Source organism: Lepeophtheirus salmonis, chromosome Z, assembly GCF_016086655.4.
Source record: "Lepeophtheirus salmonis chromosome Z, UVic_Lsal_1.4, whole genome shotgun sequence".
NCBI classification, from domain to species: Eukaryota; Metazoa; Arthropoda; class Copepoda; order Siphonostomatoida; family Caligidae; genus Lepeophtheirus; species Lepeophtheirus salmonis.
In genome coordinates this window covers 16,021,724-16,048,963 of record NC_092584.1, presented here as the reverse complement: position 1 = coordinate 16,048,963, position 27,240 = coordinate 16,021,724, and the positions used below count along the sequence as shown (strand labels likewise).

General features: G+C 33.8%; 1 protein-coding gene and 1 long non-coding RNA gene across 2 annotated transcripts in view; one reads left to right on the top strand and one right to left on the bottom strand.

The window, feature by feature from the left end:
• The window catches only part of LOC121130290 (inactive dipeptidyl peptidase 10), a 463,275-nt gene that overhangs the window by 85,371 nt on the left and 350,664 nt on the right, over positions 1–27,240 (bottom strand). The window contains exon 3 of the mRNA XM_071893684.1: positions 8,769–8,982. Coding sequence (XP_071749785.1) covers positions 8,769–8,982 — 214 coding nt within the window. The remainder of the gene's footprint in view (positions 1–8,768; positions 8,983–27,240) is intronic.
• Positions 13,593–15,234, top strand: LOC121130291 (uncharacterized). The gene is made up of 3 exons (XR_005868649.2): positions 13,593–13,895; positions 13,973–14,266; positions 14,901–15,234. It is a non-coding gene; the product is annotated as an uncharacterized lncRNA (long non-coding RNA).

Here is a 27,240-nt window from a genome sequence, read left to right as displayed (position 1 = left end):
ATCTACAATCTTCTTCTGTTGATCCTTGTCATCTTTGAGAGCGCATCATTACTTACATCCATATCGTTGTCCACCAAAATCACCGCAATAGAGGCAATGCACGTACCTGTGCGTTGCCTCTGAAAAACTTAAAAGGCTTGAAATCTTCTGTTGTTGAATCCGTGGCGGTGTTTTGTTTGACATAAAAAAAATTGTGTAGTATGACCATCATCATTTTAAGCTAGCCCTCTTTTTTGAAATTGGTACATGGAAAAATTATTTTTTATTTCCTGAGTTGGTGTCATTCTGTCATTCTCAATTAACTACTGAGTAGTGATTTTTTTCCCCAAATACATTATAAAACTGATTGAACATTCGTGTGTGCCCCATAAAAGATACAGAGTAAACTTGAGGATTTGTTACAGATATATAATTCTATGTCCTTCTGCTTGACTGAGAGTAGAATTGAGGATCGAGATCGTATTAATTCTTGCCAATGTATTTCTTCATTTCCTTCTTCCACTCCTCCCTAGTTACAGCTTATTGTAGCTGATCCCAGAAAACGTCATGACAGCTCAGCTGTTCTCCTTCAAAACATTCTTGAAATTGTAAGGTTTACCATATTGTTTTTTTTTAACAATCACGCGATATTCATCAACATTTGTGTTACTTCGATAAAAAAATATTCTGCTAAAGATCGGTGATTATATTGACAATTTAAAACATGATCTGAAAACTACGGGTCTTCAAACAAAGATGGCGCTACTCTTTTTTTTTTAATTCATTGCATTTATCGTGCCTACTAACTTTCAAAAGACAGCTGTCAAAATCGCATCAAAATATCTTAAATAATAAATATTGACGACGGCTTAAAAAATTTAAAAGGAACATACAAAATGAAATATTCTAATGCGGCTTACACATGTAGAACAACGGGAAAAGTATTTTCTATAACAGAAGGTTCACTAATTGGAATATCCAGCTCGTAATATATCTTCATTCGCATATGTATATTCTCACTCTTGATATCATAACTGGAAGACTTATAATTTGTATTCTTAGCCAAGCCACAATTTGAGCCTTCTTCAATGTGTTCCATGGCATGCATTTAAAATAAAAAAGTTTCGCCCTTCATAAGTGTTCTTTTGTATTAAATTTTAATGACATGCCATGACAAAAAGCTGCTCTCCTCCAAAACATTCTTCAAATTGTCAGGGTTACCATGTTGATTTTCTATGCCTTTCTTTTAACATGGTTAAAATACACACCATTTTCCTTATTAGTCATCATATATGACGGAAAATCCAAAAATCTGAAGCGCGAGTTTTTGTTGTTACACCCTGTTTAAGCATAGATGTATTCATCATTGAATTAAAATGTCCTTTATTTGTCCTATGAATGTATATTATCGTAAATACATTTAATGCAGTTGTTTAGTTTATATCTCATCACTATAACCACTGATGCTTGATTATTCCATAAAGAAAGAAAAAAGATTATTTATTTGATATGATAGAAAGGATGGCTATGTAATTATTCATTGTACACAACTTTGTGCACGTACTGTTCAGTCATAGGGCCGATCCTTAGAACTGATAAGCAGATCTGAGCTCGACCGGACCGAGACTAAATCCGAAAAGGACTAGAGTTTCCAGTACTAAACAGGGGCGTTTCTAGCTTTTAATAACGGCGTTATATAATTACTTACAAAAATAGGTTTATTTTATATAAGATTGATATTAGTAGAGTATTGCAGGGATGAATAGAGGGGAATAGAAACAAGGAATGAAGGTAGAAGAAAAGAGACTGAGAGAAGACTGCAAAAAGATACACAGATATCACAGGAGCATGCTTGGTTATTTTATCGTCTATTTGCTAATTTTCAAACTGATCTGTTAGACCATTTTGGATTCCATATCTGATAACCTCCGAAAAAAAACTTTATATGGTATATATTACATATTTTTTCGGAGGGGAGGGGTTTCAGCGACACCACTGTTTTTTAATAAGAACCGACACAACACTAAGTCTACATACATAGTATATGAATGTTTTCATTTCCGAATAAAAAATTATTATTATACCATAATGTGTACAATAATTATTATAAAAAAGTATTAATACTTTTCTTGTACGTGCATCATACATAATGTGGCTTTTTGAGGTCGTTAAGGGGACATTATTTTATCATAAATCATTCCAAAATATGAATATACAGTAATAATTCGTTGAGCCCGGATTTATCCAACTGGATTTTTACTACCGAGTGCGGCAAAAAAATCTTTATATATCTTTTTTGTTATATGAATCAAGGTTTTTGTATTGTTCTACCCAGGCGTAACGTAGTGTTCCAGCAGGATGGTGCGCCTGCACAAACGTCCCAAAAGACCCTAAATGGGATGGAAAACAATTTACCTTTCTGGCCAAAGAAAATTTGGCCCCTTTACTCACCAAATTCCAACCAATTGAACTTTACTTTGTAGGTGCAGGTTTAGTCCAAGGCTTTCAAAGTCCGTCACCCAAATATCAACAACCCAAGGACACGGTCAACCAGCACTGGGACGTCATGTCGTAGCACTACATCTATAATGGGGACAAGGGCTTCCGAGCTCTGTGCCGTGTATAAGAGGGACTTATATTTTAAACAAAAATATAAGAAGTTCCATTTAAGACATGTATTTTTAAATAATTGTGGATGATTAAGTAATTTGTAAAAGGGGATTAACAAAATGTCATTAAAATACTGGACATTCAAGAGTAAATCCAGTTTTAATAACCAGATTTGTACAAACAGCACCAATTAAAAAAATGGCACTACGCCAAATCTGATGCCATCAGTTTTAGCTCTTTAACATCATTATCTGAGGAGTTATTTACGTCAGAACATTTTGGCAAATTTTGAAGGTAAAAAATGCTTTTAATATATAGAAAATTAAAGTAATAAACGGATTTTTATAAATTGAAACAATAAAAATGCAAGAGCCCTGAAGCCCCTCGATGGCGAGAAGAGGGTTACAGCAGCAAAATAATGTTTGAATCGCTTGAATAATAAGCAATCCTAGAGTGGTCATCTTGTACTAGGATGAGACGCCCTTTTCCCTTGGTGAAATGGCGTCAACAGACACAGACTTTTACCTTTCTTTAGTATATGAAACTCCACCTGACACACAATACGGGATGAAAAGGAAATCTGCCCAACTACAAGTGATTTCAGTGGTTGAATCGAATGGGCATAAGTGCAATTTCGTCTTCCTTGAACCTGGTGAGAGGATTAAATCCGCTACTTTGATAAACTACCTGAAAAAGATGTTCCCCCTGGCCCATGAGGACTTGCAGAGAAGACTGGTGGCTACAGCAGAACGGCAACATCTTTCAAAATCACACTAGATATGTTGATGCAGGAAGCTAATTGTTTCTTTCCAAAGGAGTTTTGCTCTGATGCTGCACAAATGAACTACGCCATATTTAGATGATTAAAGGGATGTATTAGTGGCATCCAATTCAGGAGTAAGGATCAGTCAAACGACTCTGTATTTGACGTTTGAGCCAACTTGGACTAAAGCCTTGTCAATAATAGGTGTAAGAATGTGTAAGTTATTACCTTTTATCCAGCTTAAAACGGAGTGTCTCGTCTTAAACGAACACACGTGTAATAGTAACAGGGATTTCAAGTCTCATATTCAGGACCAATACAACGACATTAATAAATTAAATTATTTTTTAATTGCAATCGAAAGAATGTATCTGGATAGATAGTTTCTATTTAAAAAAAGTAAGGTCCACCCTAAGTTCTATATTTACAAATATCAAATATTTTATATTCATAATTAGTCTTTGAAAGTAATTATACAAAAAAAGGAGCTTGATAAGGATTAAATGTCATTAGAGTTACATATGTAACATATTATTAGTATGACATTTAGCTTAGTAACCTTAAATAGCTACTTAGGAATATAATGCACTCATGCATAATCAATCTTTCTTATATATATTATTGCACAAATCATTACTTATAATTTATTACGTCTACAAAAGTAGATACCTTTCTGTACAGGGCTCGGAAGCAAAACGTGGACTGTTGATAAATGCTATTCATGTAATTATAATAGAGAGGTTTTGTGATTTCCCCCAGCATATACCGAATCTCCTGTCCTTTCTGCATAATTAAACAAAAATAAAATTTATCAAATCTTTCATCATGAGTGAGCAAAAAGCAAAAATTCAGAGAATCTCAGACCTTCTAGATGCCAAATATGAGGTGGCAGAGATTATGGACATTGTGAAGTGCTCCAGGAGCCTTATTTTCAAGATGGCCAAGATGAAAAAGGATGGGCATGACTCCTCAAGGAAAGAAGGCAGTGGGGGACACAACTTGAAAAGGGATTCTGAGTTTATGGGGGGCCTGTAGAAGAAAATCAAGGAGGACCCCATAAAATCCATGATTCACCTCTCTAACGAGTTTGACGTTGACGAGGGGACAATCAGGAAGGCTGTGAAACAGGACTTGCGTTGTCTTCTTACACAAGGACACCATGCCACCTGTTGAAAGACACTCAGAAGGAAAGGAGACTGCAGAGGGGCAAGAAAGTTCGTGCGTGGAGCAACACAACTGGGGACACTGTAAAAAATTCCCCAGACGAGAACATTTTCATCGTGGGCCAGGTCGACAACTGTTTGAACGACTGTTGGCTTGGGAGATCACCAGAGGAGGTTCGTACTAAACATCCAGCCCAAACAATGGTCCTGAGGTTCGTAGCTTCTGACGGCAAGAAGATGCCTCCTCCCTTCTTTTTTAAGGCGCGGGAGAAAATCGGCCAGGAGGCCTACTAAAAGGTGCTGAGGTTCACAATACTGCCATGACTTAAGGCCACCTACCCAGAGGACAACTATGTGTGGACCGAAGATGGTGCACATCCACCAAATAGCATAAGTTCTGCCAAGTTCGGCGGATTTGAACCTGTTGGACTTTGCTTTGTGGGTCACATTGGAGAGGGAGACTAACCGGACATCTCACTCAATCGTGGACTCCCTAAAGTCATCATTAACTCCGGCAAGGCTTTCTGCCGCAGCGTGGAGGCTGTGATTGCTGCTGAGGCCGGCTATATTTAGTGAACATGTTCACAAAGGTCGTTTCTCAAAGTTTTGTTTTAACAAATTTCAAAATTATGTTGCAAAATATAAAATTATTGACATTTTTCTAAAATCCACGTTTTGCTTCCGAACCCTGTATATGGTCGTTTAATATCACATATTACATAAGAAATTGATTAATGATTATACACGTGTATGGAAAAAGTTATGGGATAAACTATTATAAAATCAAATTAATAATATAAAAAGAATAAAAAAATATTTGTGGTTATATAATATTTGTATAATAAAAAGGAATGCAGGGCACGCAAAATTCAATTTGACCATGACAAAAGTAAATTATTTAGTTATGAAAACATGATTTTGACATAAATTAATATCAATTGTGAGCGGATTGAAAACATTTTGACTGCAGGAAATTTTACTGACAGATAAATTGGGGTATTTTGTAGATAAATGATTTTTAATATAGTTAATAAGCTTTGTAAAGAGACATATGTACATTATTTTTCCAACGGTTGCCTTTTATAATATGTATGATAAACAGTTTTGCGATTATTTGACCGAATATTGTTTGAGGGGTTGTCAAAGATGGACAGTAGTAAAGAAAAAAATACGGCATATTTCACTGTTTTTCTTCAACCAAGGAGAAGACGCAAGGCAGTTGACTGAAAATGAGAATAGTTTTTATGATTTTGATCATATAACGTTCAACCACGCACTATTTGGTTTCGTTGACTCCGTTTTGGTATTTTTATATACATTTAATAACCAAAACAATTTTGTTACTATGATTAACAATAATGGTTTAAAAGATAAATTATCTTGAATATGACGACCGTAATGACAGAGAGTTACTGGCTGAATTTATTGCAGGTGCTTTTGATGTAAGCCTCTGACATGAAAGCCCATTGCTCATTGACAAAGTCTGTTTAGGCTTCAACAAACCAGGAGTCTACTTCTCACATGATACGTTACTCCGGGCAATGGAGATACGTTAAGACAAGAATTCAGAAAAAAAAATTGGAACTGAAATAATGGTTCACTTTTTCACAATCTCTGCTGTCAGGAGTGGAACTTTTTGATCTCAAGGATAGACACTACAAGCCTTTTTGATGCACCATGAGTTGATGTAACTTGAAACATTGACATCAATGGCTATCTTCGACATAAAGAGATCTGGCTGCATCTTCAGTAGTCAATTTTCTTGGAAAAGCACTCTTGAGTGCTTTTCCAAGATCATCACCCTTATGCAAGTGCTTCTTGACAAGGTAAACAGTTGATTTTAAGCTATCTTTGGTCACAATAACATCTTCTAGTGACATTCCAGTGTAAGCAAGGTTGAAATCTTTTGCTATTGTTGCTCTTGGGATATGATAACTAACTCTAATGTATTGAATCTAAGGAAAATATACGGAAGAGACTTGGGTGTTTTTTTTTATCAGGGGAAACATGAAATGGTTGCTAAGTAGGGTTGGTATGGTACAAGGTTGCATCTCGGTTCGGTTAAGTATGGTTTTACACTCTGTGCGGTACGTATATTAAATACTATGATTTAATAAAATTATTGGTTTTTTTTTGTCATTCTCTATTGTGGTTCTATATTTTAAATAACATAAATATAAACCGAAACAATTCCACTGGTTTTTATTTTTCACAAAATCAAATATTTAGACAAAAATAATTTGGAGTAATCCGTATTTTTCAATATATCAATATATGAATATACCTGTATACTTAGGATTTGTCTTATATTTTTTTGTAAATATGTCTATGATGAAATTGCAATTTTTTCAATTGTACAAAATTTTATTTTTGTTTTTTTCTGAAACGTCTGTTAGTGAATTAGGATATTATATACTTCAAGATTTACATCGAGTAGTCCATTAAAATCTGAGCATTTTGAATCTTAAAACTTCAATAAGATATAATTAACAATAGAATTTAAATAAAACAATACGAAAATATATGTTTGTATGAGCTCTATTAATCATTAATGTAGCAGCCCTCAGTAGAAATGATAGCTTCCTGGGGGACGCAAAGTTTATTGACAGTATCTTTGAGAGCCTTGGACCTTGGTCTTTAGATAAATCACACTTGAGGCCTTTCTCTAGACATGCACCCAAAAAATGTAGTGGAGGGTGTTGGCATCAGGGGTCTAGGGGCCAAAAGTGTCAAAAAGATTTGAAAAAAACTCAGAAAACTTATGCAAAAGAGTCTTGCGACGGAGGAGATAACTTTTTTCCATTGTTGGTATCATAAGTGGCCTCTCTGATCTCACAGGGCTCTTTTTATCCATTTTTTATAGGTATCTGGTGTGAAATATCTTTTGCATGGCCCCTCATGGACTTGAGGGGATTGTCCTTTGCCATTTTGTTAACTCTTCCCTGTCTATTTTGGCCTTTTTGACAAATCCCTTCCTCCTCTCAAGTGTTTTGGACTTGCTGGCAGCGTACAAGGTGGTCCTGGAGACGCTCAACTGCCTGGAATGTGCTTATGGAAATCCTTCAATTACTTTCAAGTGTCAATTTCTAGACTTGAATGTAAGTTCAAGAGCTTCGGTTTGTTTTGCTTTGTGACTAATTGCTTATACTTTAATATTTAATTTCAATCACTCAATTTTCATTCATTATTGAATTACAAAGTGTTTAGATTTCAATGGACCACACAATATAAGTGCTTTTCATTCCTTTGAATCTACATTTTATTGCCATATAGTTTTCAGATTTTAGTATTAATTTTCCTTAAACATTCAGCCTATTTATACAGAATTTTATATTTATTTTGATAAGGAGTATAGGATTTACATGTATATGTAGCAATCTATAATCAAAGTTTAGTGATTTAGGTTTCTGTTTTGCCGAAAAGTATTTTTTATTTTATTTCTTCGATACTTTTTTTTGACTGCGTCGTACAACCGTAATTACACTATTATATTATTGTATCTAATACTTAATATGATACAAGGAAACTTATCAAAACTGATGAGAATTAATTTGATTCCCGAAATTCCCATATATTGTTCATAATTCACGGACAAAATTAATATTTTTTTAACTACAAGGATAACTAATGATATCTTATTGAAACCACAAATTCATGTTTTTCAGATTATTTTAAAATAAAAGTTTAGTTTCTCTTTTTCTTATATTTAAACAAGTACTTCTGGTACTTCAATTGATATTTACGAGTGTAAAAAAAGATACAAAATTAAAACGACTTATTATTATAGCAGTTAATTTTTTCATCATGGAATTAAGTACGTTTAAATGGAATTACTTTTTTACACAGTTCACTAACTGTGTTATAAAAAAGATCCTATCAAAAAAAGTAACTTCCGCTATTTGTTTCACATAAAACTGGATATTTCATGACTCAATCAAAAAACAATATTTGGCCTGTATTTTAAAATAAAACGTGTGATGATTAATCACCCTAATAAAAATCGTCTAGCAGTTTGAGCTGGTCTGATTTAACTGATAGCATACTAATCATTATTAGATCTTTTACTAATTCCTCTAAAATGAAATAAGAGAAAGCCTTGAAATTATGTATTATCTTCCCAATAACTTCCCTTTAACTGTTGTCCTATACTCATTTAAGAGTAGGAATATTCACAACTTAACAAGAATTAGTGCAAATTTTCAAAATATTTATAATCATGTTTTTGAATAGACAAAATACTGAAATGCACTTACCAGATATCCATGTGCCATTAAATCTCCGAGGTTGAAATCGATTGCTCAGTATGTCTTCTATTGAAAATCTTTCTCCTTTGACTCCTGGACCAGGGTCTGGGGGTGTTAATAAAACAACTGACAAGCCAACTGAGGCAAGTATAATCAGAATCACAAGGATGGCAATAGTTATTCCTTTCCAATTTTTTTGGCTGGGGCTTGAGGCTACGAGTTCCTGTAAAAGAATGAAAATGATTTAATTGATGCTCAAATTCCTGAAATATTCATAGGAAAAGGTGGTTTGAAATTATTTATAAATTGTGGATATTTACGATCTACTAAAATTTGATTTGAGTTAAACAAGTTAATGTTTAGAACATGAATAGTTATAAATGGGGTATATGTCGAGTTAGGGTTGAGTTGACAGAGGAACATAACAAATTCAGCTGTATGCCTCCTGTGACACTTTTTTAACAATTTGACAATTATAATGTAATTGCAATCCGTAAATTTCCCATTACTACTAATCTAGAGTTGTCTAAAAGGGCCTATACCTTTTGGCATCTTGAAATTTTTAAATGCTGTCTTTTATGTATAATTTCAAAAAAACACTAAGAAGCTAAGTCGGAGGCTCAATTAGCTATACGAATTGAAGTGATTTTGAACTACTTCAATAAGTATGAGTCCGGTTTGAAAATAAACTATAAAAAGACTGTTGTTCTGCCTATTGGTAAATGGAGCCCATGTAAGGCTATTCAAATTGCCGGATGTTCAATTAAGGACACAGTGGAAATATTGGGAATTCTATGGGATTCAAAAGGTGCCTCTTATTCAAATTGGACATTCCTAAAAAAGTATGTGTGTTCTTCCATTTAATAATGGAGAAGTTTCAATCTTCAGAAGAGTACCGATATAATTTCTTAATTATTCCTAATATACTATATAAGGCAACAGCTATTCCCTGGCTCGCTGAGAGAGCAATTGAAGAAGAAGAGTCCTGGCTTAATATGCTTTTTCATAGGAGCTATTTACCCTCAATCAAACGACCTAGATCTCTTGTGGGTGGAGGATTATCTCTGCTCTCAAGAATACTGCCCAAAGTATATCAAAAAGTTATAATTGACCTTTCAAGACATCCAGAGACTAAGTGGCGAGCCACTATGTCCTCGATGTACACATGGGTTATGCTGGGAACAGATTTGATAAATGATCACTTGCTGGAATTATCTCCATCTTTAGCGGCAGCACATAGGATTATTTGGAAAGGAACGCCCTCATTTTCATCCACCTCCACCATTGATGTGGTGCGACAGAACTGTCAGAAGAAGTTTTATTTTAAAAACCTCGTGGAACCAAAACAATTAGAATGGTTAGCCTTATCGAGAGGTATTATCTCCTTTCATGATTTGAGCAAAGACTCAATGTTCAACTGTAGGAAAAATTTTTATCCACTAAAGAGAGCCGCAGACAATCACATGATGCCCATTCCATGGCATTTGAGAATGTCTTTTGCATTAAATTATAAGGAGGAAGCTGACAAAATCTGCGACAAGTTCTTAAAAATATTGGGCCTGCCCATATCATGGAAGAAGATAATCATGGGTTCAATTTCTAAAGTAAAAGATGGAAAGCGATTTACTTCGCAATTTCAAATATCTTCAGGATGTATATTCTTCAATGCTCCTTGCAAGGACTGTGGAAAATTGTTTAATACAATTATTCATGCTTTTGCAGACTGCCCTTCACTACATATACTGAAAAAATTCATATTGCTTAACATAGCAGGAATAAGTGATAAATTCGTGACTGCTATTCTTTTATTCGGGCTCACTTCAAATATTTCGAGTGCTCCTACAAAAACTCGCGCCATAGAGCTGTAGAAGTAGGATAGCAGAGAAGCTGACAGAAGACGACCCTATCCGAAATGAAGAATTTAGAGCTATTTTTATTTCGACTGCTTCAAGATACTCTGTCTTTGCCAATAAAATTCAGATTTCTTCTAATCTAACGTTGAAGTACACTGGGAATTTGATACGCTACTACCCAAATGGTTCGAAAGACAATATGACGTTTCTTCGCCGTCTAATACGCATCCACCGACGGTTTAAAAAATTTTGTTCATCTAATGCTTGAATATTGTTCTTTTTGTCACCATCCTAATTTTTTTTAGGTTGTATGATTTTAATAATTTTTATTCATTTGTTTTCTACCAGATCATTTTACTAATTTTATTGATGATTTTTATGAAATGTGATCAACGACTACGGAGTATTTTAATTATCTTTTGACTCCCCGTGCTAGTTAATTGTTGTATTGACTTTAGTTTAGGGATTTAATTTTAAACTAAAATGTTTATTTATATATGTAACTTCTCTAAACGAATAAAGTCTTTATATGAGAAAAAAAAACACAATAGTTATAATATCATTTTTAATACTACCGATTATGCCATTTCTTTAAACGCCGGCAAGCCTTTTTTTTTTTTTTGATAACCTACTAGTTGATCAATTGACGGCTGACATCAAAGTACACAGGAAATGTTCTTAATTTAAGTCTGATCAAAACTAATTATTTAAAAAAACCACGAAAAAACATTCTGTTGTCTTCATTTGGGTGTTTTTCACCATTTTGTTTCATTTTTGAACTGTTCCTATCCAAGGATTTGTTATTTCAAACACAATTTGGTATTGGGAAAATAAAATATAAGACTACAGTCCCTTCCAGCTCAGTTTTGGTCAGGTCCAGTTCAGTTCTACGGTTCAGTCCACAATCTTACAAATTTTGCGCTTTGATGACGTCACTAAAATGTATTTCTTCTTTGTTTAATCAGTTCTAGTACTAAGACCGACCCAGTACTAAACAATAATGAAAACAAGTGGGAAAATGAAAATTCATTCTTTATATTACAAAAGGGGAGAGTTAAAAAAGATAGGGGATTTTCATCCCTGCATATACTCTATAGAGGAGTAAGGAATACTAATATATATGTGTTGCCCTGAGTAACACAAACTAATATAGTACACAAGAAATAGTTTAATCGCATGTTTTATTTAAAATGTCATCGTAATAAATAGTACATTTTTATAATTGTAGACGAAATTGTAGAAAAAAAACCTTTCAACATCCCCTCATGACGATATTTCTAAATTTGGAAGTCAGGATATGAGTGTAATAAGATATCAAGAAACTCTCAATTCTCTTGCGCAAATTAGCTTTACATTAAGAAAATAAATTCTTACGTAGGTACTCTGTAGGGAATTCAAATATACAAAGTCTTTTAACGATTGATCTTGAGATCTCTAGTGTATTCAAAATCGAGATGTTTTTAGTATAATCAAATCTACATATAAATATGTTAAGACCTTCACAAATAAAGACAAAACTACGATCCATGTTGAAGAGGCTCTACTATCAACTAGATATGGAGCAAAATGTCGATTTTATATTGGTATTAGAATTGTCAAGGAACCTTATTTTTATAATTTCATATGAGATTTTGGTAAAGCCCATTGTTTGGGCCACTGTGGGACGATGAAAATGTATCTACTTTTGTAAGAGGTGAGGAACTTCTGTTTGATAAAACGTGTGGATAGACGATCTGAAAAATAATGCTATTAAAAACGACGTAATGACTTAGTCTAATGTTATAAATGTTTTGAAGGTAGATGGTGAATCAAAATGCATAGCATATCAAGTAGCTTAAATATTCATCTTATTAAATATATACATTATCCAGGGATATAGAATACAATTTACAGTTTAGAAACGCGCTCATTATTAAAAAGAACCAGTAAAACAAAGCATTAAAGGGTTTTGTGTTGGTAAAATAATAGAAAATCCTCTTGCGATATACAGAAAGTGTTTGTACGAAATAACAAGACCATAGTCATATACAAATTGTTGAGAAACACTATAGTATTACAATTATTCCATCTCACCTAGAGATCTTTTGGTTCAATCCATAAATATAAAGTATATTTATTTCTCTTGGAATCACCGGGGCCCGAAAGTATGTACACACATAAAAACGTTGAGATGTATCTTTCTAATTTTCTAAATATATTTTTTTTTTTGCTTTTTCGTGAATATTCGAGGAAATATTATCAATTATTCATTGTTTGTGCTCTTTCTTAATAAAACTTGCCCATATATCGATGGAATACTGCTATATGTAATTTGCCAAATGAAATCTTATCGAATTAGCCTTCAAAAGTTTCTTAGACAAAAATATGATCATTTATAATAAACAATCCATATTCTTTAATATTAAGATATTTATTTGATGGAGTTTTATCATGATTTATTACAATTTTGTACAATTTACCTGGTAAAAATATCAACTTTGAATCCCCAAGATGTTGTCTCCTTAAATTATGGGCTAATTTATAACGTTAGTGAAAATTGTAGGTTGAGCGATTTTACTGTCGTCATGGATTAGATGCCCTATTTTGGAGACATATTTGCTGATATAGTATTTGAAAAATTGGCAAAATTAAAAAAAAGCTTATAAAATACAGAATAGACAACTTGCATATTGATTACATCACAAAAATGCGTTTTGCCGTAATATAATAAATATCTGTTTGTTATTTTAAGCAACATATGTTGCTTTAGATAAACAACTCTCGACTAGTGTTGTGTCAGTCTTTACTTATTCGGTCAAGTCCATTCTTAATGACTGGTCCTATCGTCTTTAGGACTGTCGGTCCTTGGGGCCTGTCTTTGGCATTTTTCGTATAAATGTCCAACGTAGATTAAGATATATGAAATAAACATTAAGATTATTGCCTATATCTTGCTAAAAAGAAAAACTTTTTAGATTATAATAAAATATAATACGAATATATCATATCGATACTTTTTTTAAGTTTAACCCACCTTTTTTTAAATTTAAATGGTATTTCAAAGAAGAACATGAAAATAGAGAAAATGCAAAGGTGTTTAAGGATGGACGTAACCTTAGTAGAACAAATCAATCATAGGTATGAAGTAAGTCATTAAATAGTAGTCATTTATTTGATATACAAGTTCCTTCGGCCAATTAATTATTCCTTCAATATTATAAACCCACTTATAAAGCTTCATAGTCATCCAAGGTTCGGTTCATGCCTTTGATACATCAAGATTAGAAGATTGGTTGGTTTCAAGGTATAATTTACAATTCCATATTATATTCGTTTCTTATACACAATGAACTTCATCTATAGTCATCCCGTCTTTTCCAGATCGTAAACATCCTCTCAATTCTTGAATATCCATGGTCAACTCTTTGAATAAATGCTCCAAGAGGTATGATGCCCTTAGAGGAAGAGACTTTGAATGTATAGTTTGGAAGATATGTTACTTAGTTTTACAATTTACTTGATTATATAACGGAATCATTGTAAAAAGTAAAGAGACTCTCACGTCACGACGGATAGATATTACTTTGTTTAAGTAGTGGCAAGTATGTAGGAATGGATTTTACTGGACCGCCGTCCTTGGTCCGAAAAAAGTGCGGACACAATACCACACACGAGGTATTAATAATTAGAGAGGTATTAATTTACAAAAATGTCCTGTAGTAGACACATTAAAACGTAAAAAAATAACAATGATACTTTAGAAAGCTAGTAATTGTAATAAGGTAAGACAGTTGAAAGTAAATGCTGTATTAAGAAAATATATTAAATTTATTGATTCGCTTGAGTATTGACTTCTTAGAGTGGTTCTATGCATCGAAGTAACATTTTTTTAAATTTATAAATAGATCTGTTTATATTTAATCCAATATTTTAAAATTATTTGTACTTTAATTTTGGTTTGTATTAATTCGTCAATCAAGTTGTCTTTTGATTTCATATTTGTATTTAATACCTTTATGCATCGGATAATTTATTTAATACTTTTGCAAATGTGATACCAAAACATGTGCATTCAATAAAAACAGGCATTATCTTGAGGGTAGACCTACCCCTATAGTAATTTTTATATCCAGGTGTTCTCTTTGTTAAAGTATAAAATGTATGCAACTGAAAATTTCAACTTTTTGAAATTTAATATTAATAAAATAATTTATTTTATATGTATTATGTAAAAAACTTTTTCCAAAAAAGTACTGGGAATTGTTAATTTAAATTGCTCTTACTGAATGGATTTCATTTTTTTTTCTAGGTTGGCAGTACTGTTTTTCATTATGATGCCAAGTTTGAGTGCAATCTCTAGGCCGGTTGGCTTGTAACAGCCGGATAAGTAAATCTACCTCTATTTTTTTGGTTGCGAACAAAATTTCACGTGCTGAAAATGTTAGAAAAAGCTTTTGGTGAAATAGTTTGATCAAAACCTGTACATATGAGTGGTATAAAACTTTCACGGAGGGCCGTGAGATCGTAGAAGACATGCCACGTTATGGACAACCTAAGTCCTCTACTACCAAACTAAACATCTGTTCACTGAAAGAAATTATGTGGAAATATTTTCATACCAGATTAAATGAGTTATTACATTGCCTTAACGTCTCTCACGTGTGTTTTATTTAACTATTATCGGTACTTTTTGACAAAATGTACAGTGTGCAAAGTAAAATTGTTGCCTGTTTGATAATAAAAAATAGGGTACTCTTTTGCATGAATGAAAAGGTGCAAAAAATTGAGGCTGCATGAGAGACTTTTTAGTTTTTATATGTTTCTATTTTTCAAAATGATTTCCTTTGGTATTGAGAGTCTTGGCATAGTACACACGTCCAAAAATGCCTAGAAAGGGATAGAAGACAATTTGCGTTTCTGGCCAAAGAAAATGTGGTCACCAGATACAAACCCAATGGACTTCACTTTTTGGGTACATGTCGAGTCAGTCACCCAAATATCAACAACCTCAAGGACACCGTCAACCAGCCCTGGATCCATGTCTGAGGACTACATTTGGAATGGGTGCAAGGCATTTCGTGGCCACCTGGAAGTTATCATTGCTGCCAAGGGTGGATACATCGATATGATTAGGGTAGACAAGACATCATATTAGTTATTTTTACTTCATTGGATTACCTTATTACAACTGGTTGCTGAAATACATCTTGATGATAAAGTTCTAGATTGGAAGTATACAGATCTACCCAGTCGGTATAAAACATCTTTATTAAACCCGTATAATGACACAATTTTGAGCTCTATACCTCAATTTGTTAGAATGTTATTGTCAAAGATGTATTTTGAACGTTTTATGATTCCTTTATCCATTCTAAATTTAACTGGTCTTACTGTGACCATGTATAATCATCGAACAAAGTTGGATCAAAATCGATCTCTAACTACTGCCGTGATAGTATGAGAGACAAATACATAACCTCCATTGAACTTCGCGGGGGAAGATAAAAAGTGAGAGAACATATGATATAGTCAGAGCATAACTTTCATTTATTCTTTCATTTTTTGCAAGCTGGAAAACTTTCTCTTTTCAATTTGCTTTCCTTTTCTGAGTTTTTCTTGTGGGGTGTATATCACAGAATAATAATAATAATAGTAAATAAAACTATGATGAGTCCAATAAATATATATCAAGAAACTGCAAATTACGTCTAATTACTTTTAGTCAAAAGAATTCTATTATTTTCCCAATAGATATTTTCTTAAATACATGTGTGTACAGGCGCACCATCCTGATAGACCACCCCGTTCATGTCCGGGTAGCTGGTCTGGATCCCTAACTGCTTTGAAATCTCTGTTTGGTTGTTTACCAGCGTACAAAAGTGCATTGACCAAAAAATTCAGTGGTCACATTTAGATGGCATCTTCTCGGTTTCTAAGACACTTAGAAAAATCTAGTTTCTTTGGTTATTTTTTATTTACTTTAAGTATGTGATCGGAACAATTTTACTGCATTCACAAAGACCATGATTTATGTAGCAAAAACAAAGTTTAAACATTTTTTCGCTGCACCCGGTAGATACCTTGGAGGATGATACAATGATTATAGAGGTAATATAATTTTTTTAATACCATTTTTATTTCTCTTTAGTCTTGAAATAAGAATAACTCATGGCTATTATCTCTTCAGTTCACCTAAAATTCTTAACATCATGCATTCTTTTGAGGTCTGCAAATAGGAACTGGGGGCAATATCCCCAAAAATGGTGAATGAGGAAGCAATTCGTAGACTAGTATATGCAATTTGGTCATCATTTTCTATAATTTGTGACAAGGTGCAGAGTCTTGATGAAATCCATCTTTTTTCCTCTTCAATGAGGTCGTTTGTCTGCGATTTCATTCTTCAAAAGCTTGAAACAATACTATCGAAAAATGCCTGTTGATGATTTATTTTTTTGAATATTATACCATGCGCATCCCAGAATACTGATTTCATAACCTGGCCAGTCTACTGGTTCGCATTTTAATAATTTGGATTAGGCTCATCAATTACAATTCACTCAGCCGACTGTCAAATTTGGCTCTAGACTGTAGTATTGGAGCCACGTTTTATTCAGAGTCGTATATCGTCTAATAAGCTCATATTGATTATGGTTTAATTATTCTAAAAAGTTGCTCTAAAGCATGAACACTTTTGATCGATTGGGAGATGGTCCGTCTCTACTTTGCAGACAGCATCGCATACTAAAATATTCATGCACGTTATGTCCTACACGTTCCTTTAATGTATGTAAAGTCACAGCAAATCCGAGCACCTTCACTTTACGATAATTCAAAATTAAATTTCGTATATAACTGCCTTTTTCGAACGTCCACTTCTGTGCATTGTCTTTCACACTCATTTTGCCTTTTTTACACTTAGCAAACCCTTTTTTAACTTTTGATTTTCCTGGTGCTGAGTTTGAATGCTTTATATCAGGAACCTATTGTCTTGTAAAGGTTGATACTATATAAAAATCAAATTATTTAATTATAGTGGCTCTATCTAGGTGTCAGCTTAGGAACTTTTTTGCCCACATAATATGTGTATAATTCGTATAACTGGAACAGGTAGAAAATAGAATGAGACAATTATTATAATTGGTCCTGAAGTGAGTTTCAAAACTTTTAAATATACATCGTAGATCCCTCTCACTCCTTTTTTATTGTTATAAAAATCAAGATGAATGCATTTGGCATTCTACATATTTGAACTGTATTTCTATGAATAATGTTAAAACTGTGTGACTAAAAATTTTGTACGAATGAATAAACTTTTTTTTTTTGTATTTAACCCCTTATAATATTCTCTATTTACATACTTTAACTTGTAAAGCGCAATAATTAAATATACTTGGATATATTTATTGTTTTAATCACACTGTTTTTCATTAGGATAAGTATGGTGCATATTGAGCTCAGTACGTTTCTTTTGAAGGAGTTTTTTCTCTCCAAAAGCCACATCTCCCTGACTCTTTGTAAAATGATGATTTTAAGGTAGTAATCGAGTCTGGACTCGAATAATTTTTTAATGAACTTGACACAGACATAAATTGCACTCGAATGGAAGTTATTGGATCTTTGGGCTCAGAATTATTTTTGAATAGCTATAATTTTAAAGAGATATTTTGTGAGATTATGATGCTACCCTGGATTTCAGTATTTTTCAAATATATGTTTTACAAAGTATACATAGTTCAACTTAGATATTCAATATAAATAGTTATAGATATAGAATATGTAACTTTTTTACTTATTGTCCCCAGCTAACACGGACTTTATGACGTGGCTAGGTTTTTCTTTTTGAACTCTCGTTATAATCAAAATTAAATATTAGATATAATAAGTGTACTAAAAAGTTATCCATTATTTATCAAATGTATGGTTTTAATAATGTGTATCTCGTGTTATATGAGTGCGATCGATTTATCCTACATGGGATTGAAAGATATGATTTCGTACTAAAAAAAATTCTTAGACAGTTATTTGATTGTTTGGCTCAGCATAGTTTGTACGTACGTTAAAGATGAACACCGTCAATGAGAAAATACCCCATATCCTTCCATAAAGGCGAAAAAAGAAGCCTTGTGGCTAAAAATCTGAATAGTGTTGATGGTCTTGATACATAACAGGCAATGCCTCACAATTTGGTTTTCGTCGATTCCGTTCTGGTAATTTTAATGTCAAGGAGATAAATGTTGATGGAAAAGAAATCCATTAAAAATAATGGATTCCTTTATCCAACAACAAATATATTTTTAAATAATATAATATCTACAATAGATACAGTAATCAGGTCTGGGTTCAGATTTGACTTGGACCAGGAAAATGTGGAATCAAATATAATACTGAGTTAAAATCAATGACTTTATTATTAGAGGTTACTCCACCTTTAAAGTTGTTTTTATGTACGAGCCAACTTAATGACATTGGATTAAAAATCTAGCCACTAAGACCACGTTGTTGGGAACATATTCTTAAATTCAAGATAGCAATTTTGACAGACGCACATAATTTTTCAATGACAGTTCCGTGAATTTTGATATGTTTAAAAAATAAAACATCACAATTTATATCTATATAGTAAACAAGGCATTGATATTAAATGATCATGTTTATTATATTAAAAAATCCCTGGAAATTTACTCGCTGATATGAGACGACAAGATTAACTATTCATGTCTTTGTTTCTGCATAAATTGTCAATTTTTATATAAATAATATATATGATTCACGCTCTAGATACCACATTAAATGAATTAAAAATGAATTTATTACATATTTGCTTTTTCAATATAATTAATTAATGGCTTTATTGATTTATAGTGATTTAGTTGACATAAAGATTTGTTTAGGCAACTACTGATGTTGAAGTTTTAATTTTCTTTATAATGATTATTTTTGTATTCCTGGGGACTTCGCTTAAGAAAATTAATAAATAGTTGGTATAAAGTTCAATTTATTAAATAATTGATGGAGTAAAAATAAGGATAAATTAGTTATATTTTCTATGTAAAGTTTAAATATTTTATAAGATAATGCCTGTCCTAATCTGCAATACCGGGCCGTGCATAATCATGTACCGATTTTAGTTCATAACATATTGCAGAAAATAATGACATTTCGAATGACTTGAGAAACAATTTATTCATACATTTTTAGAATAATAAAACAGTTTGTGATCAAATTTAATCAATGTAGCCACCATTTGACTCAATGATACTGGTCAGGCGACGTCTGAAGCTGCCACATACATGCTGGATATAATTGGCGTCCATAGAGGCAAGGCCTTGTTGACAGCAGCCTTTAAGGCATTTATGTTCTTGTGTCGTTTTTTGCAGGTCTTGGTTTCCACGTGTGCCTAGATAGAGAAGTCTTGTGGGTTCAGATCTGGGCTCTGAGGGGGCCAGTAGTCCTTGGGCCAAAAGTTCATGTTGTCCTTGAGCCATTTATGAGCTTTCTTGGAAGCGTGGGCGGGTGCTCCATCTTGTTGAAAACCCCAAGGAGAGTTGCCGACTATGGATTTGATCCACGGAAGGACCTTGGACGCCAGAATCTTCACATAATCCTCCGCTATTAATCTGTAGCCAGTGGAGAGCCATACCGGCTTCATGACCTTCCCATTGGAGGCCACAAGACCCAACATCATCACCGAAGCAGGGTGCTTTGTTGTTGCACATTGCTTTATCTTGCACATCTCCAAAGCTCAAAACACGGTCATTTGCCTGTTGAAAACAGGATCGACCGTAAAAGTTTTCTCATCTGAAGAAATGATGATGCATCCAGATGAGCTCTTGATATCATTCAAGATTTTCTTGGCAAGCTCAAGTCTGACTTCTGGCAGACGTTCAGTTAGCAGAGGGCATTCAGTACGCCTCAGGAACTTTCCTCCAGCCCTTTTAAATGCCCTTGAAACAGTTGATGTCGACGTTCCCATCTTTCTGGCCTTGTCGGCAATGAACCTGTTGGGAGTCCTCTTGAACACTGCCTTTACTTGCCTTGTTGAGACAGTGGGCTTCCTACCAGTCCCAGTGGAATACTTGAGAACACCCCCAGCCTCCAAGCGCTTGGAAACGTTGTAAATTGTCTTCAACGAGGTCCCAACCTGTTTCTTAATGTTGTTATGAGACACTCCCGCTCGGAGGAGGGCTGCAATTTCGATCCTCTTTGTTTCCTGATTGGACATGGTCTCACGTATGGAAGTTGTTACGCTCTCACAGGAAGGATTTTTGTTTATTTTAACAGTAAAAATACGAACCAATCAGATTGATTGCCACAAAACCTCTTAAAAAAGTATATTTACATCATCGGTAAATAATTTTGCACGGCCTGGTAATTGCAGGAAATTTCATCTTCTCATGAAAAAAGACCCTTCATTATCGAATACATTTTGTCCATTTCTGTTTTACGAAAATGACATGGCTCAATACCTTTCTTTATTGTATAAACAAATTTAACAAAATCTATTTATATATCTAACAGGGCGTTAAGATCAAATTGGGGCGTGCGTAAGTTGGCAATTTTTTTATGATGTACATGTCTGATGGGGTCCTTTTTTTTATGGTTGAAAGGTTTTTGTATCAGAAAATTTCTATAAAGTTCTGAGTAACATGAAGTTCCAGATATAAATGAGATTGAATCTATTAGAAGGAACAACATTGTCCTGTGGCGATGAGTTTTGTCCACATCAAGGAAATTTCAAATCAAGAGGTCTGAAATGTGCCTGGCGTCTAATGCAGACCGTGAAAAATATTTGTAAGCCTCTTTGTGAGACAGATGATCCTAGGTTCGTCACAAAAACAAAAAGTCAACTGCCGAAGTCCTATGAAAGTCCGAACAAGCTAACTCATCAAAAAGTTCGGACTATGATCAATGATGAACACTCCAGAAACTTCTGCTCTATTGCTGGGAACAGTAAAGGTACCGTGAAAGCCGGAGTGTTGCAGGACCTGAGATGCAATACCTACATGATTTACACTTTTTGGTGTACAAGTGATAAAGTCAAGGATATGGCCCCCAGGGGTGTGGATCTTAACCAGATGGATTATTTTCTCTGAATCTACGTTGAACCTAAAACAAATTGAATATTTGATGCCATCAAGGACTCCCTAATTGCCTCCATCAAGGAGACAATGACAAACATGTTAAATAATTACTTCTCCAACGTCTGTTCCTCCCTCCAGACACAAATTCAGGCTGTGATTGATATTGGAGGCGGATACATCAAGTGATATCTGTCTCAAGATTTATATGTAACAGTGACAATTTAAAGATTTTTAAAAATTGGGCCAATTTGATTTGTAAGTTTTTTGTTAAGCCCCTGTCTTACGTCATTTCCTTTTCCAAAACATGTCTGCATTTTGTCTTTTCTAAATAATGTCAATACTACAAATATATAATGATAAATTACCATCTCACAAGTAAATGAATGACCTCTTCAAAATGTATTAAATTGAAAATCTTTTTTATGGGTGTGTGTAGTTTAGTGCTTTTTTTTTTGTCTAAGTGCATTGATAACACTGTATCAGAATTTAATCACTAATTTAATTGTAAAGTCATACTTGAGATATGCAAATTTAATATACTTTTGGGATAATATGACAAACTGATATACAATATACATCCTTTTATACATTCTATCAACATCACATAGATCTATCATCAAGGATTATATTACTGTCTAGGGAGGTTTTCTTGATATTTTCTTTATTAATAAAGGGGAAAGTTAATCTGTCCGTCGTTATGAATGAGTGAATAACAGTCATAAAATGCACTGTGTGTAGTCCTCCTTGATGTATATCTAATAAGTATTTCTGATTTAAGAAAACATAATATATTCATATATATAGCATCCAACATGTATACTGGATGCACAGTATATTGTGCTCCCTGTATATATCTTATAAATATTTTGATTTAAAAAATAGCAATGTAAATGCTTCGGCTGTGGGCAGCATGGGCAAGGAACTCCAAATCAAAGGATCTTCCTGATTCATGTCTAGGGTAGAAGCTGCATTTGGAGGTGGTTGACTCCACTATGGACATTACATTTAAAGCCAAAAGATTTGGGAAGTGCGACTTCATTTTGAGAAATAAATTTGTACAACACATCGGTCAATAAGTCTTAGGCCTAACTACTAGATGGCGCAACTAACAAAATATTTTTCGGAAGTACAAATATTCACAAGGTTACTGTCAAAATTTCATGACGTTTGGTTTATTATTCATCGAGTTATAGTGGTTTAAGTGATCCTATTTTTGTGATTCTTACAAACGTTGGATTCAAGGCAATTTTGTGTGTTGAGTTATCATTGCTTTTTGATATGCAAAAATATTGTTCAAGCCAATGCTTGGTTCGAAAATTGTTATACGGACTCTTCTTCATCTAAAACAACCACCAAACGATGGTTTGCCGACTTCAAATGTGGTCGTACAGACACCGATGATACTAAACGCTCCGGTCAGCCAAATGCGATGGTTATTCAGGAAAACATTAAAAGAACCCTGAAAGTCATCATGGAAATCGCACAGTCAAAGATAGCTGACAATCTCAAGTTATCAAAAGGTAATGTTTACACCATCATACACGAACATTCGGGTATGAACAAGCTGTTTTCCACATGGGTGCCTCGTTTACTCACACCAGAGCAAAAGCAACAACGAGTAGATGATTCAGAAAGCTGTTTAGAGATGTTCATGCGAAATAAGAATGAGTTTTTGCGACGGTACATCACAATAAATGAAACATGGATTTGCCACTTCACTCCAAAATCATAACAGCAGTCTTCTGAGTGGTGTGCAGACGGAGAAACCCGTCCAAAGACTCAAATATCGGCGGGAAAGATCATGGCCTCTTTATTTCGGTGTTCCGATAGAATTTTATTCATTGACTATTTGTAACATGGAAAAACAATCAACAACGACTATCATATTGGTATGTTATATCGTTTGAAGGCCGAAATTACCCAGAAAAGACCTCATTTGAAGAAGAAAAAGGTGCCCTTTCACCAAAGACGATGTACCGTGTCACAAGTGAATAAAAATGGAAGCAAAGCATGTGTAATTACGTTTCAAATTGCTACTGCACCCACCGTATTCTCCAGATATGGCCCCTAGCGACTACTGGCTCTTCGCAGAACTCAAAAAGATGCTCCGTGGAAATAGATTTGGCTCAATTGAGGATGTGATTGTCGAAACTGAAACCTATTTTGAAGTTATCGATAAATATCCAGAGGAAGAAAGGAGAGCATACAAGCCGAAGAACACTGTATCCCCTATGAATCATGGTGGTGGTAGGATACTATTATGGGGATGCATCTTTTCCAGAGGCACAGGGAACCTCATTAAGGTTCAATGAATCATGAAGAAGGAAGATTAGATCAATATTCTTAATGAAAGCTTGAAGGGGTATACTGGGAAACTTCAGACTTGCCACAACGGTACCAACGAGCAGGATATATATACTAAACATAATGCTAAGGTAATGAAGAAATGGTTAAAGGAAAACAATATCAACATTTTAGAATGACCAAGTCAAAGTCCAGACTTGAATACTATGGAGGACTTGCAGTGAGAATTAAAAACAAGACTGATGTCTAGGAAACCGACTAACTTATTCAGCTTGAGCCTTTGCCAAGGAAGAGTTGCCCAACATTCCAGTGATTGTACAAAATCGTAAAAAAGTTGTCTACATGCAGTCATAAAAACAAAAGCTATGCTATTGACTATTAAAACATAAGGGAGGGGGGGGATAGGCTATGAATAATTATGAACATAGTATTTTTTAGTTATCCATCAATAAAATACCAATGAAATCAAAAGTTCCTTGAATTGTGTATAATTAGCATACATTCACTTCTTGGTCATAGAGATTGCTTTTTTGTTGACTCAGCACTTTTATAAAAAAATATTACCAGGGTTGATTCTAATTTTTGTGCAATCTGTACGTCAATTGACGTCTTACTTAGTTATTATGAATAATTAATTATCAAGCCTCTACCGGGATTTTTAAAAGTGTTACAAAACCTATTTAATTGTGTGTTTCAAAAGTATTGGAGATATTCTATGGCATTCTTGCTTAAAAAAATAGAGAGGTAATGCATTTGTCTTTAAAAGAAGACCCAAATCATATTTGTAGCTCATTTACAAAAACAGATGGAGATAAACAGGATGCTATCAAGTGTTTGGGAAGAGCACTATCGACATTTTCAAATGAATATGGATCAGCACTTTACAGTTAACAATGTTCGTATAAACGTAGAAATGAGCGAGCAAGCCTTTAGCATCTTCCTCCCTCAATCTGGTCATCAAACTTGATCATGAGATCACAATATAGCATAAAATATAGGAATGTCCAAGGTTGAGCTTGACCAGAAAAAGTGAGTTTTTAAGTCAAAATTTCTGTTGTTAAGTCATTGAGATATTTAGAGAAGCATTTACTGCCTTAAAGACATAGAGAACTCCGAGTCAAATGTAGTCCTATTGAACTTTATAAAACATAACAGAATTAGTAATTAGCTTTCTTTTTTCACATGAAAAGACATTTGATATTGATACTGTCATAAATTCGTAAAAGATATGTTTTAATTTATAAATTCAATATAGAATTATTAATTAATAAAAGAGTTTGGTTTCAATATTCATATTGAAATATAAACTAATTTAAAAAAAAAAGTTCTTCGAAATAGCCACTTTTGACAGATTACATAGCGGAGACAAAGAGGCAATTGGGAAGAGGTAGCAACAGCAGTTTTTTCAGAGATATTAGGCCATTCCTGGATAAGGGCAGGTTTCAGTATGCTTTGGGCGGAATGCTGCTTAGTAAAAGCTCACCCTCCAAGATGGATCACATAGAAAAGTACATTGGATTCAGGTCAGCCCTACTAGGAGGCCACATATTATTTGCCCAAACACCATTGATATTAGCATTGAACCAGTCCTGCACCCTTTTTACAGTATGAGAGGTCCCTTGTCTTGGCTAAAGATGCAAGAGCCCCCATCATATGTGCCCTGAGCCAAGGGAAGGATCTTGTCGACCAGCAGTGCCTTGAAAACGTATTGGTTAATCTTCAAACCCTCCTCAATGAAAATGAGGGGCATTTCCTTTCCATTTGACAACTATAACGGCCCAGACCATGACACTGGGTGGTTTTTGGCACATGGTAATGATATAGTGCTCCCAAAGGATGCTGTCAATGGTCTTATCTAAAACACAGTCATTTAGGGCATTGAGGATGGCCTCAAAAGTTAGCAACTTTGTCCGTGCTGCCTCTACCAAGGGGCTCTTCGCCTCCACAATACAATCTGTACCAATAGTGGTTATTTCGAACAAAAGTTATTTTTAGTATTAATTAACCTTACAATTGGATTATTCTTAACTGCGGGTAGTTGGATTTTATCATTTGGCATTTAATTCTGATCAATTAGCGCTTTCCGTCAGACAATTTAACAATTAAGTCATTTACCATTTGTATATCTAGTTTATACTTCTACGAGAAACCAAACGTGGTGAACCAGCAAATATAATAGGAATTTTGTTTATGTTTTAAGAGTATTTTATATTGTAAATCCTCTAGTACTAAAAATCTACAACGTTAAAGCCATAAACACACATTCTTTGGAAGCTTAATTTAATAGGAGTCTTAAAAAAAATTAATGAACAATTAGTATCAATTTGAAGTCAATTCATTTTCCGAAATTGTTTTATATTTGTACCAACTTCATTATTCTTGTATGTGTATAAATATAAACTTTTTTCTTTACAAATGGATATACACTTCAAACTATGTGTATGTAAATTGATTATATCTACAATAACTTGCATATATGTAAATATTTATATATATCGCCTGCATTTGGGATCATGTCTTTATTATATGGAAAGTTTTTATAGATACAATAAACGTTGTATAACTTGACTAGACGAGTCAACTTTGTTTGAGATATTCGAGTTTTTTAACTATAAAATAAATTTTCCAGTTGTATTATTGTTTTTTATATTTGTTAGTGTTACCAATCAAAAGTATTTTTTTAAGCACGCCCCTTTTTTTTGAAATTGGTAATCTGAAGAATGAATTTTCTTTTCCCCAGCTGTTGTCAATTTACTTAACTCCTGAGTTTCTTGCTCTCTCTAGGAGCTGACGAATACATTAAGATAAAGAAACTTATTACGGGTTTATTTTCCTAATGATTAGATGCCATGGAGTCCAGTTAAACAGTTCAATAATACCGAAAATGAGTGAGGAAGAAATGCGTACACTCGCAATACACCGTTTACCTGTCTCACAAGAGTCACAAATATTTTGCTGTTCTTTATTGTTATTGAAATTCAGCGTTCTTTTTCTCTGCTATTTTTCATTTTTTTATAATAATTAAATGGTCTGCTTTAAGTATGAAGAGGGGGGGGGGCGAGAAAAGAAGGATAGGAAACCTTAGTACGATAACAAGTACATTTGGTGTAAATGTTAGAATATTCTAGAACAGGGGTGTCCTAACCGTGGTTTGTATGCTGCAATGAGGCTCACTTAATGTTTAAGTGCGGTCCACTACTTATCCTTACTTCAAGTAGTATTTCTTAGCAAAATTGTCCCAATATCATCAAAACTCTTGGAACC